Raw genomic sequence first — 12939 nt, 5'->3', positions numbered from 1 at the left:
AGAGTTGGCTTTCGGGCTCCCCCATCAGAGGTTCCCCCTCGCACCCTGGGCTGAGCACGGAGCCGCTCCTCCTACCCCGACTCTGAGGTCACCTCTCACATCCAGCTGTTCCTCCGCAACAGACCGCGGGCTCCCAGAGCGCAGGGCCTGCGGCTTTTCCTCTTTGCGTCCCCACTCCTGGGGCCTGGCACTCCCTGGCTGCTGAATGACTATCTTTGGGCAGAACCATATTGTGTGAGGCTGAAAACATCTTTGGAGTGGCTCGGCCTGGCCACCGAGGGTGTCCTGATGAGCGTCCACAGGGCCCCACCCAACTGCGCTCAGCCTGCACACGCGACTTAACGGGGAGCGGCGGGGCCGGGGCACAGGGCTCACTGTCTGGCCAGAAGCCCCTGGCTCCTGGGCCCCAGCATGGCCTGAGGACAACCTCGAGAGACTGCAGATCAAGGTCAGTTTTTGGTTATTTTAATTGTAAAAACCAAGACATTTATATAAATAAGACCGCTGTGTAAAATAGGATTCGCCCTTCTACTAAAACCCTTCTCCCCACACTCAGAAAGAGAATAGAAAACCCAGCAGAGATAAGAAGTACAAATCAGCATGCGGTCCCTGATGCTACGTAAGCGGCAGGCCAGGTTTCCCTGCGAAACGGCCTCGCGGCGAGTGCGCTCCTGGCCCAGGCGTCTCACCGGGGGTCAGTGACTCTTGGAGAAACTGCTCGGTCGCAGCTCCCACACCCTCAGCCCCTGGTTACCGACTGCACGGGTGGAGGCAAAGTGAAAGGTTCACGCGGCCTGGCGGCTGGGGAGGGACGGGGGACGGAGGGGCACAGGCGGCTGGGTCCTCGAGCCAGAGCCAGAGCCAGGGGCTGTCGGCCCGACGAGATGCAGTGGTTTGTTCAGCCTGGGTCGGGGTGGGCAAGGGGCTTCTGGGGGTCACCGCTTCTCCGGGGGACCAGAGAGATGCCGGAGAGGAGAGGCTTCCTCTCGAGGCCCCCGGTAGCAGTGCTGGGGGGAAGGCGGGGGCTCCGGGATGCAGGGGCGGGGCGCCGCCAAGCGAGGTGGGGCTGGCACATCCCCGAGAGGGCAGTTCCACGTCCCGCCCCTCCCCTGCTGCCCCTCACACCCCGGGACTCGGCGGGAGACGGCTGCGAGCCTGGGGACAGAGATGTGGCCAAATTCGCACACGGGGCGGGGCTCAGGGATGGGGACACGGGACGGACGAGAGAAGAGGCCCCGGCCTTCCTCTGGGAAGCCAGGACCTGCCCGGGGCTGCTCCCCATCCCCGAGGAGGGGCAGGAGGGGGGGACGGTGTCAGGAGCACTTCCAGACGCACACGGCCAGGGTCCCCCCGAAGTACAGGTAGAGGAGGTTCTTCACCTCGTGCGTGATCTCAAAGCCGAAGCCTTCGCCGATCACCACGTGCCAGGAGGAGCCGAACTTCTTGTCCATGGTCTCCTTGATCATCTTGGCGGCGCTCTGGAAGGAGAGGAGGCTCGTGGCGGGGGCGGCGCACGCGTCCCCACCCTCTCCGGGAAGCAGCGTGTGGGCAAGAGAAAGGCCAGCCGCCCCGTGGCCGTAGATCTGCCTGCGGATCCGTCAGAGGGTTTCCGCACAGGCCCCGAAACCCAGACGTCACCTCGCCAGTCGGAAGACACCGCGAGGTGGGAGAGCAGGCGTCGGGCCTGAGACGGGCTGGAGCTGCGGCTCTGCCCTTAGCGCGGGGCTGTTCTCAGCACAGAATGAACAAGCCCCCTGAGAGCAGACTGCGTGCGGGGTGACGGCTGTCCTGCGAGGTGGCAGCTTTGCCTTCGGGGAACAGAAGGCCTTTTCCCTGATGGGTCTGCTGGGCTCCTGGGAGAGAAGCTGGACCGCCTCCCTCAGCTGCGGCAACAGCCCACGCCTTCCTGTGCTCGCTCCTTCAAGAAGCTTCTTTCAGGAAGAGGTCTCGGGAGGGGCGGAGGCCCGGCCTCTGTGGGGTGACCCCGTGCCCAGGCACATGCTGTGTGTCCTGCGGGAGCCTCGTCCCCACCCGTGTCCTCGGCACCCAGCCCCTCCTAGACCGGGAGTCAGGACACCCGGGGTCAGGACTGAGAAACGGTCTGTCCAGGGCTAATGAGCGAGGCAGGGCTGGAGACGGGGGCCGAGCTGGGGCCTGCCTGACCCAAAGCCTGGGTCCTCACTGGCCGGGTCTGCACTCCCCCCGCACCCCCCAGCTGCCTGACACGGACTCCTTGCTGATCACAGACGGATGGATGACATTCCTGGTCGATGCCTATTTGTCGGGTCGTGTTGCCAGCGCCTTGAACTGTGCCTGGCACAGGGGTGGTGCTTAACCTCTTTTCTGAATGGATGGACACATGAATGCGTGCTGGGCAGGCCTCTGTTCTCCACTGGACGGAGCGAGGGAGACGGCGCCCTAGTCAGCCGCCCACCTGAGCTGGGGAGGTGCGCAGGGCGCCCTGAAAAGCCCCCTGGGGCCGTGTGTGTGCATCCGATCAGCACCTGGAGGCAGCAACCACCCTCTCCCTCGCCAGCCCTGGCCTCGCCCACAGTCCGAATGCTTCCAAGGAAGGAAGGCTCTAGCCGGGTCCCAGGGGGCCTCTGGAGCTGGCTGTGGGGACTGGGGCCACTCGATTCACCCACAGGGGTCGCCAAAGACATGAGGGGCCTGCACTGGCGCCAGTACCTCGTTGTTGTTGGAGAATTTCTCACAGGCCGTGACACACAGCTCCATGGTCTCCACTCGCATCTCCTCCGGCATGTCCGAGTGCTGGGGACAGGGCGGGACAGACAGAGCCTTAGCCCAGGACCCGGCCCTCCGGGCTGGCCGCTCTGGCCCAAGCGCAGGACATGGACCCCGGCAGCAGCCCTGGCACAGCCCCGGGCAGAGCTCAGAGAGATGACCCATCTCCTGACAGGATCAAACCGAACCTCATGGGCGCCAAGGCCGGGGGCCTCTCTCTCTCCAGAAGGCTGGCCCAGGCAGGAGCAGGCCGGCCTGGGAAATGGTTTACCAGGCCTGGGAGCCTGAAGGGCGCGGTCTCTGCGATGGCGGCTGCTCTCCCTCCTGCCTCTGGGGCTCCTTCTCAGCCCACTTGGCCGACGGTCCTCCCTCCACCCTGCCCTCTTCTCCGGTTCTTGCCTCCCTGGGGATCCCAGCCCGCTCGGGGGGTTAATACATCTACAGAAGATGTGGGGAGGGTGCCCACATGTGCATCCTTAGCTTTAACTTCTTTGGGGGGCTCTGGATTCCTGTGTCCAGCGGCTTCCATGACAGGCTCAGGTGTCTGAAAGTATAACTCTTGATTTTTCCCATAAACCTACTCCTCCGCCTTCCCTCTCCTGGCAATTGACACCATCTCTCTCCCTGCTCAGGACAAAACCAACCCTAGGTGTCGCCCTTGACCCCGTTCCCTCACTGCCAGCATCCAGGGTGCTGGTGAGTTCCATGGCTCCACCTTCGAGATCTGCCCAGAACCCACCAGGTCTCACCACCTCTGCTCGATGACCTGGACCCAGCCGCCCTCATCTCTCCGGGCTCTGGAATAGCATCCTCACTGGTCCACCCACTTCCGCTCTGCTCCCTTCCAACAGCTGGAGTGCTCTTTTTGGAATCCCGGACCCGATTACATTACTCCTCGGCTTAAAACTCTTTCCTGCTCCCCTCTGAACTCAGGGTAGAAGCCACGGTTCTCACTGTGGCCCGCCAGGCCTGTGAGGTCTGGCCCTGCGGTCACTGTGACACTCACGTCCCTCTCAGCACTCAGTTCCAGCCCCACAGCCTCCTCTCTGCTCCTCCCAAGGGCCGAGCTCGCTCCCGCCTCGGGCTTCCTGGGCCTGCTGCTCCCGCCACCTGGGGAACGTTCTCTCTCAGACCTTCGGAAGGCCTGCTCCCTAATTTTACTCAGGTCTCTGATCAGAGAGAGCTTTCCCGAAGCCAACCTCTACTCTTTAGCCCCCTGCACCTGCTTTATTTGTCTTGACAGCACTCGGTACACAAAATGATGTTCTTTTTAAACCTGTCTTTCTTGCGGGCCAGGCCTTTGTCCGGTTCTCTCCTGTATCCACTGTGCCTAGAACAGTGCCCGGCATATAGCAGGTGGCCGCAAATAATTGTCAAATGAATGAACGAAGGAAGGAAGGAATCGCTGTTGACGCCTTGGCCTCCAGCCCTGGCCAGCAGAGCCTGTCTTAACCTCCTCCCACTGCTATCCTGCAGGGGACGGGCTCCCTCTGCCTCTCTCGAAGGCTCTGCGGGCCCTGCTGGCCACCCTGCCTCCCTCCCCTGGGCCTTACCCTGACCAGAGGGAAGGTCTGTAGTCGTTTATAATCAGCCTCATCTTTCTTCCCTTCCGTCTCTCCCATGATCCTTCCACTGTGACCAGGGGGAGAGAGTGGGCCTTTCAGGAGGCGCTGGGACTGGTAATTAAGACACGCCCAGGAGAGTCAGGAAGCAGGCCCTGCCAGCTTGGCGGGAGCAGAAAATGTCTTTCCCCAAGGGTTGCTGTAGAAAACAGGAAAAACCAGGAGAAACAAGTTGGCTTGAAAACCACACATCACAGATTAGAAATGTCTCGGTAACAACCTGACACCCCCCCGTCTCAGCTCCTCCGCATCCCTTCCCAAATGGCCAGCGGATCTGCAGTCGGGAAGATGAGTCAACACGAGATGCTGGGACCCGGGTAAGAACAAACTGGTACGATGCCGCAAGCCCACACTGTCATTATCAAGACAAATACTGACTGTGGGCCAGGCCGAGGGTGGAGCCTTGAGTGTGCAATGAACAAATGCAACTCGTCTGCACGCCCACTATGCACTCGGGCCTTACTTCCCAGCACACGTGGTTGGGAAGTTACATGTCAGGTCACGTTCAACAGACCTGGATTCCTGAGCAAGCGAGTACCTCCTTCTCTAAGTCCTGGCTCTGGGGTTCTGTGCCTGCCTTGGCATGCCAGCCTGCCAGCCCTCCTTGTCCACTGGCTCTCAGGCCACCCTGTCCTGGCTGGCGGGCCCAGGAGTCGGGAGGCCTAGGCCTTAGTACTGGTCCTACTGCTCACCAGCTGTGTGTCTTGGGCCTCAGATTCCTCATCTGTAACACGAGGGCTGTTACGAGAATCAAATGAGACAAAAAAAGCAATTAACACAGTGCCAGGCACATGGGAGGCACTCAATACACTGCCCTTCCCTCCCTCTGGCTCCTGGGGCACACACAGGAGGATGTGACTTTAAAGTTATAAAGCCTAATATACATGCATAGATTTTTTTGTCTTCCATATCTAGTTATAGAAAAACAGATGGGGCTTTTCCTAAAGAGACAGGCCTGGTTCCTAAATGACTCGGAGCAATGCTAGATATTCTGGTGTTTCTCTTTATCCTACAATTCAATTTATCCTATAATTCAAAGAAAATTTTCTTTTTCTTTCCTTTTTTTTTTTAAAAATTTTGGCTGTGCTCGTGGCATGCAGAAGTTCCTGGGCCAGGGACTGAACCTGTGCCAGAGGAGCAACCTGAGCAACAGCAGTGACAACACTGGATCCTTAACCTGCTGAGCCACCAGGGAGCTCCTCAAAGAACTTTTTATCTCAAAAGTATGACTGATACAAATGAACACAAACCACCACGTCGTTAAACCCTTTTTAACCTACCATATTGGACAAATACAGCCAAATAATGTTATTCCAGCATTTCTCCTATTTCTAAACAAATTTACTTTCACTGCACAACCATGGAGCCCTGAAGATGCCTAGCACAGTAACTAACAGGTAGGTAATGATGGGGACATTTATTGGCTGTCCCGTGTGCCAGACACCGTTCTAGGTGCGCCACCAATGGTCCCACAGATTAGGTCCTGTATGAATGGAGGCATCGCTGCCCTGGAGGTCACTCAGCTACTGGCGCAGAGCTGGGGTCTGATCTGGGCCCAGTCTCCGGCATGGGCGCCCCCCCACCCCTCCTCACAAGGCCTCCCTACTGCAGTGACACGCGCGAGGGACCCACGCAGCTGACCGGGAGCGTGTGCATGACCCCTGGCGCGGTTCCCACCATCCCTGCAGTGAGACGTGTTTGATCTTCCCTTTCGGGCTCCTCTGGTCCAAGGCTAACGAGACCCTTGTTTGGCCAAGACCTGAGCATTCTGGGCACGTTTCCCGGCTATGCTCTCAATTTTCTCCCACTCTCTGATGCTTCAGCCGCCCTGAGCGCTCCTCCGTGTGGCCGGCTCCCTCAGCGAGGCTGGACACCTGGCCCCGACTCCAGCATCCCACGGCACTGAGAGTCTCCGATTTCCCAGTGGACGGACAGCTCCTCTTACCTCATCAGTTCTGGGCATGTGTGCCACTCAGATATCATCGGGTTCCGTTTGCCTCTACACAAGGCTGGCAGATCACCACGCACAATCTCGCTGTACCTTCCGTTCCTGTTTCTTAGTTCACAAAACCCAGTGAATCGCTGTGTCTTTCCTCGTTCATGTTAAGGCCCTGTCCTCCTAGCTTTCTTTGGTAAAGGCCACTTTACTGCCTCCTCTCCCGCACCATCCCAGAAGGTGGGGGCCCCACTGATAATAAAAGGATAAGGGCTTTGAATGCCTCTGGAGATTTTCAAGTGGGAACAACTTAGGAGGCTGAAGCAGCTGCCTACCTTCAATTCGATTCCACTCATCCTCTGGGCTAAAAAGGGCCAGCCTGGAAGGGGCCTCAGACACAGTCATGTGCCCGCCTGCCCTCAGGGAGGTCAGGGTCTGCTTGGCCTCTGCTTCAACATACGGATGAAACAAGACCTCGGAGGTATTTCCAAAGCCTGTGTTTCAAGGACAAAGTGGGAAAAGCCACTAGGACTGTTTTTTGGCGGGGAGGGGGCATCCGCTTATAGAAAAGAGAAGGTGCAGGGCCACAGGGCGGAGTATCTGGGCTGGAGTACAGCTCTATCACAGAAACCAATTCTGCCTTCCCCGCTGCTTTGCAGGCTTGGACGTCATTTAACCTGAGCCTTGGTTTCCTCCTCTGTGAAATGGGATGATCCCCCCTTCTTCGCAGAGAGCTGTTGCGAGCACCAAGCATTTGCACGTGAGCCTCTTGAAATTTTAGAGCTCCCCGCACGCTGATCAGCAGCCTGCTCTTACAACCACGTCCTCAGCCAGGACCTCGTCAACCTCAGTCAACCACGTTTATTAAGGGTCACGAGTGCCAAGAGCTTTTCCTCCTCACTACATGTACTTCTGGGGATTCAGGAGGGGCGAGACTCGCAGAATAAAAAGGAACAGTCATAGATTATGGGTTTCCAAATGCGGAAAGGTGGGAGAATTTTTTATGATGCTGTATCGTTCTAGTACAGCCATAGTCATTCAGCCATGATTTAAAAACCCTACTGAAAATAGCAGAACTGGAGGTTTTAATAACCTTATCCATCTCCCATGCAAATGAACGTGTGCCTGACAGGTCCAGGCCAGGAAGAAGCCGCGTCAGGTCTAAAAGCGAGCCCTTTAATAATGCAAGTGTGCCCCCGGGCTGGGGCACTCACTTGACACAGCCTCGCCTGCCCGTGTCTGACGCTTGGCTTCTCCTAGGCAACAGGAGGCAGAGGCAGGGCTCTTTATCTCATCGGCTTGTCCCTGGTTCTTTGTGGCACTGACCTCAGTCACCATTTATTATTTTGCTTCTGAAGCATTTGGGGAAAATCCAGAAGGGGGTTAGGAGATGTGGAAAGAATGAGGAAAAATAAATGAATGCTGGGAAGTAAGGCCAAAATCTCTGCCCTCCCCACCCAACCCCCACGCCACTCAGCGCCTGGAACACGCGTGGCTCATGGACCGCGGCCACTGAGAGATGGGAGGACTGGCCCGGTGCCTTCTCGGTAAGACCGTCTGGGTTTTCGCATCTATGATCTGGGCCCGCGCATAGACGCCGCGTCCCAGCAACCGGCAGGCCTGTTCCCGGCGCCGGAGGAAGGCAAAGCACAAGGTCTTTCGTCGCATCCCAGCCACCTAAACATCCAAACACCGGGCCACACTCGGCGACGCCCCCGGGGGTCCCACTCTGCTGTGAGAGCTGCGGCAGGAGAGTCACATGGACTGTCTCGCTTCGGCCAGAACAGCCTGTGGGGGCAGCACCGCTCCCAGCTCTCAGACAGGGCCCTGGGGCGCAGAGAGGTGTGGGGTGCGGACCTATGTCTGCTCTTCAGCCTCCACCTTCTGTGCAAGTAGGAGACAAGACAACAGCACAACTAGCGCCTGTCCTCGGCAGCTCCCAGTCCAGCCCCCGTCCGGGGGCGCCTCCAGCTTCCCGCCATCCTGGGGACACACCCTCGGCCACCCTCCCGCCTTTTCCTGGCGCGCCAGCCCTCTGCCTCCCAGCAAAGAGCAAAGCTTGTGAGGCAAAGGAACTGAAGGACTTGAGGGCATTCGTCTAAGGGGTCAGGGGTGACGTCAGGAACCAACGCGGAAGAGCCGGAATTCAGTCAGTTTAAAATGAGGGGGGCGGCAGGACTGCCGTTTTAAAATTTTCTTAAGGAAGAGCATTAAGAAGTGTATCACCTACTATAAAAGAAGATCTTAATAGTAAGCAGGGGGTGACTGCAGAACAAAGAATAGTCCTTCGCAAGGAAAGGGGGTTACCTTTCATGCACACAAAGGTTTTTGTTTTTTCTCATTTCACTGAGGTCCAGGGAAAACTTCTGAAGTGCCTAAAACCATGGGGAGGGAGGGAGAGAAAGCGGGAGGGAGCGAGAGAAAGAGAGGGAGAAGGAGGGGGCTCTCAAGACATCTTTGTGTATAAGATGATGTAATAAACGACACTGACTCGTGGTACAGCCTCACGGACATACCCAAATCTGGATGAAATCCAAACATTTTTGTCAAGATGCAAAGGACAACAAAAAGCCATAACGACCGCAGCCATCAGCTCCGCAGGGGAACAGATGCTTACTACAGACAGCGGACCCCTTGGTCTCCCACCTACCCCTTCCCAGCCCCCACCCCTTCCCACTCAAGAGAACAGATCTGAACGTAAATGACGCCATCACAGAAATAAACTGGAGTCAGCACTGATCCGTTTTTAAACAGATCATTCACAATCGTTAATTGCTGCTGACATCTCACGAGCAGTCACGACTCAGCAGTGAGTCCAGCCAGGCACCTGTGGCTGAAGGACTGACTGGCTGTGTTCTCCTGGAGATGCCCCAGGGCACCAAGTCTAATGTCTGGCACATGGCAGAAGCCCAACAAATATCTAAATTGTAATGAAACTGTTTTTCATTTGCTCTCTGGGAAAGGAGGGGACCCAGCACATCCATTCAATCTTTACGGAGCAGTGAGCCTGAGCAAGGCAGCAGGAGGGCTCTTCTACATAGAGGGTCTCATTACGCCCCCTCCCCCCAGGAACTCCGTCAGATGCGCACTTCTGTCCTGAGGGCCACTCAGGCGGAGAAAAGCAAAGAGACTCTCCACCCGGCTGATACACGGAGGAGCTAGGATTCAATCAGTTATATATGACTTCAGGATTATGCTTTTTCAACTACTCTGCTACAAGCAAGAGACCACCTCTGCTTCCAAGGAGTGTACAATCTGATATGAGAGGTCAACACATACACAAGGAACTATGGCTCATGGCAGAAAGCAGTAAGAGCACAAGACAGACAGGGACAGAGGAGTGTTCTGGAAGGGGCAGGGGAGAGGACACCCAGAAAAACCTGGTGGCAGGGGCAGCATCTAAGTCAGACCTTAAAAGGTGAGTGGGAACCCTGACAGGTGGGCAAGGCGAGCAAGACCTTCCCGGAAGAGAGATGGGCGCACACGGTGAGGTCGAAGCAGAAAGCTCACAGCTTCTTCTGGGAAAGTCCAACAGTTCAATTTGGCTGGAAGACAGAACTTGGGGAAGAAGAGAGAAAGTAGGCTGGGGTCGGGATGTGGGCATGCAGAAGGGCCCCAAGTCCAGGGTTAAGAAGTATGGATATTTTGTTTTTTTTTTGTCTTTTGTCTTTTTGTCTTTTTGTTGTTGTTGTTGTTGCTATTTCTTGGGCCGCTCCCGCGGCATATGGAGGTTCCCAGGCTAGGGGTTGAATCGGAGCTGTAGCCACCGGCCTACACCAGAGCCACAGCAACGCGGGATCCGAGCCGCGTCTGCAACCTACACCACAGCTCACGGCAACGCCGGATCATGAACCCACTGAGCAAGGGCAGGGACCGAACCCGCAACCTCATGGTTCCTAGTCGGATTCGTTAACCACTGAGCCACGACGGGAACTCCAAGTATGGATATTTTGGAATTCCCTAGTGGCTCAGCACGTTAAGGATCCAGTGTTGTCAGTGCTATGGCTTGGGTCCCACCTGTGGCACAGGTTCGATCCCGGGCATGGGAACTTCCACATACCGAAGGCACATTAAAAAAAAAAAAAAAAAAAATTGCAGGGTTTCAGAGTTCCCTTGTGGCACAGCAGGTTAAGGATCCAGCATTGTCACTACAGCGGTTCAACCCTTAGTCCAGAAACTTCCACCTGCTGTGGGTGCAGCACCCCTCCCCCCCCCGCAAAAAAAGTGTGGATATTTTCAGTGGAGGGAGCACACTGGAGGTTTCTCGAGGGCTGGTGACATTTTCGGACAATAATCCTGGTGGGCTGGGTTAACAGGAGGAGAGACAGGAGGTAGGAACACCAGGCAGGAAGCTACAGCAATGGCCCAGGTGACAGGCATTAAAAACTTAGACCAGGGAGTTCCCGTCGTGGCGCAGTGGTTAACAAATCCGACTAGGAACCATGAGGTTGCGGGTTCGATCCCTGCCCTTGCTCAGTGGGTTAACGATCCGGCGTTGCCGTGAGCTGTGGTGTAGGTTGCAGACGCGGCTCGGATCCCGCGTTGCTGTGGCTCTGGCGTAGGCCAGTGGCTACAGCTCCGATTAGACCCCTAGCCTGGGAACCTCCATATGCTGCGGGAGCGGCCCAAGAAATAGCAACAACAACAACAACAAAAAGACAAAAAGACAAAAGACAAAAAGACAAAAAAAAAAAAAAAAAAAAAAAAAACTTAGACCAGGGAGTTCCTGTTGTGGCACAGTGGAAACAAATCGGACTAGGAACCATGAGGTTGCGGGATGGATCCTTGACCTTGCTCAGTGAGTTAAGGATCCAGCTTTGCCATGAGCTGTGGTGTAGGTCAAAGATGCGGCTCGGATCTGGCACTGCTATGTCTGTGGCAGAGGCTGGCAGTTGTAGCTCCGATTCAACCCCTAGCCTGGGAACTTCCATGTGCCACGGATGCGGCCCTAGAAAAGACAAAAACAAAAACAAAAACAAAACAAAAAAACAAAACTTAAACCAGGAGGTTGGCTTCAGACATGGAGAAAATGTAAGATCCTCACAGAGGCGGAACGGAAGACTTGACAGTGCCTAAGAGGGACGGGCATGGCAGGGTGATGGATCTCAGGAGATGATGATGCTACTGAGACAGGGGCAGTCAGGATGGAGAGGTGGACAGAGAGAGATGCGGGCCAGTTTGATTTTTAAATTATTGAGTTCAAGCAGTTTTTGAGACATACAAATGGAGGTGTCTCATCAGGAGCAGGGGACCACGGAATCACAGGTTATCAAGGGCAGGAGGGAAGCCATCAAGCCCAACCACATCAATACATCAATCTCTACTCCAACTCCCACCCCCAAAGTATCCCTAACCACGGAAGCCCTGCAGAAGAGCTGGAGATGTAGATTTGAGGGTGAAATGAAGAAATGACAGCTGACACAAAGGGAGTTGGGGACACTTTTGAGAAGGGGAAAATGGGCGGGAGCAAGAGACTAAAGAAGGAAGTTCGTATTATCCTCAGAATCTCCCGAGAAGATGTGCTGCAGTACCCTAATTCTATATATACTCAGACCGGAGTCCGAGAAGATTAGGCAACTTACTAAGGTCCTGTAATTGGGAATCCAAATTAGGTTTGCCCAGTCCTTTTCATTCCTCGGAGGAAGCCTATAGTTGGGTCAAAGAAGCCTTAGGGATCATTCAACCTAACTTCTCGTTTACAGATAGGGAAACTGAGGCCAAAAAGGCAAATGACCAGCTTCAAGTCGTCAACTGTTGAAGTTAGGCGGTCAGGGGAGAAGCAATGGCAGCCACTGGACCAGCCGCGGGAGGAAGGGGTTACTCCACGAAAGATGGGGGATCGAAGTGCAGGGGGAAGTGGGGTTAGGGAGGACGAGGGAACGTGAAGCCGGAGGGGGGCCTCGGGTGGGTGGGGAGGAGCGGCCTGTACAGTCGCGGCGGCGAATCAGTCCCGACAGAGCTCGAAGGTCCCCGAAGTGGTAGTAGGAGGGGAATGGGGGTTGGGAGAACCTGGAACTGGGGACCAACAGGCAGGAGACTGAGGAGGGGCCTCTGAGGTGGGCGAGGCTCCGCCCGTCCCGCAATGCCTCCCGGCCCCTCTTGGGTACGGCCCTCCCACCCGGCTGCCCGCCGCGCCCCGAGGCCTCACCTGCTCCCGCGGGGGCCAGAGCCAGGGCCTCAGCAAGCGCACCCCCGCCAGGGTTGTCAAGGAGCAAAACAAGAGTGTCTTAGCAACAGCAAGGAAGTTCTGCCCCTTCACCGGACGTTGACGGGAATTTCACTTCTTATTGGTGAACCGAAATGTCAATCAACACTGAAGGGCCCCACAACGTAGAGATTTGTGAGGAAACGGGCGTGGCTTAGGGGTGAGGAGGCGGGGCTTCGTTTATAGTTGTCTTAAGTGGGCCTGAGGAGCCGGCCACACGCAGAAGTTCTCATTTTAGAGAAACTTGGAAGAGTGGTGTTTCTTTTAGTCATTCACATAATTGTACTTGAAATAACAAATGCAATTTCTTGGTGTCGTGACACTAAGAAACCACTTTGGTAGGGTCTCAAAAGCCTAATAAGCAGCATTTATGTAATGGTTCTCACCATAATACTTTTAGGTAATAGTATTCATAACCACATCCACCTGAA

The 12939-nt window shown here is 55.9% G+C and overlaps 1 protein-coding gene across 3 annotated transcripts; it reads right to left on the bottom strand.

The window, feature by feature from the left end:
- Nucleotides 444-12532, bottom strand: DNAL4 (dynein axonemal light chain 4). 3 transcript variants are annotated; one of them, XM_021091068.1, is made up of 5 exons: nucleotides 6313-8951; nucleotides 5060-5105; nucleotides 4299-4506; nucleotides 2689-2772; nucleotides 444-1478 (listed from the first exon to the last, which is right to left on the bottom strand). In XM_021091068.1, exons 3-5 carry the CDS (start codon nucleotides 4365-4367, stop codon nucleotides 1314-1316), a joined length of 318 nt encoding a protein of 105 aa, XP_020946727.1. In that variant the 5' UTR covers nucleotides 4368-4506; nucleotides 5060-5105; nucleotides 6313-8951; the 3' UTR covers nucleotides 444-1313. The 3 variants fall into 3 exon arrangements, with proteins under 3 accessions (XP_020946727.1, NP_001231596.1, NP_001231597.1); NM_001244667.1 differs by lacking the exon at nucleotides 6313-8951 and adding an exon at nucleotides 12452-12532 and having other exon boundaries at nucleotides 450-1478; NM_001244668.1 differs by lacking the exons at nucleotides 5060-5105; nucleotides 6313-8951 and adding an exon at nucleotides 12452-12532 and having other exon boundaries at nucleotides 450-1478.

The sequence above is a fragment of the Sus scrofa genome, chromosome 5 (genome assembly GCF_000003025.6).
Source record: "Sus scrofa isolate TJ Tabasco breed Duroc chromosome 5, Sscrofa11.1, whole genome shotgun sequence".
NCBI lineage: Eukaryota > Metazoa > Chordata > Mammalia > Artiodactyla > Suidae > Sus > Sus scrofa.
This window is presented reverse-complemented; position numbering and strand designations above follow the sequence as displayed.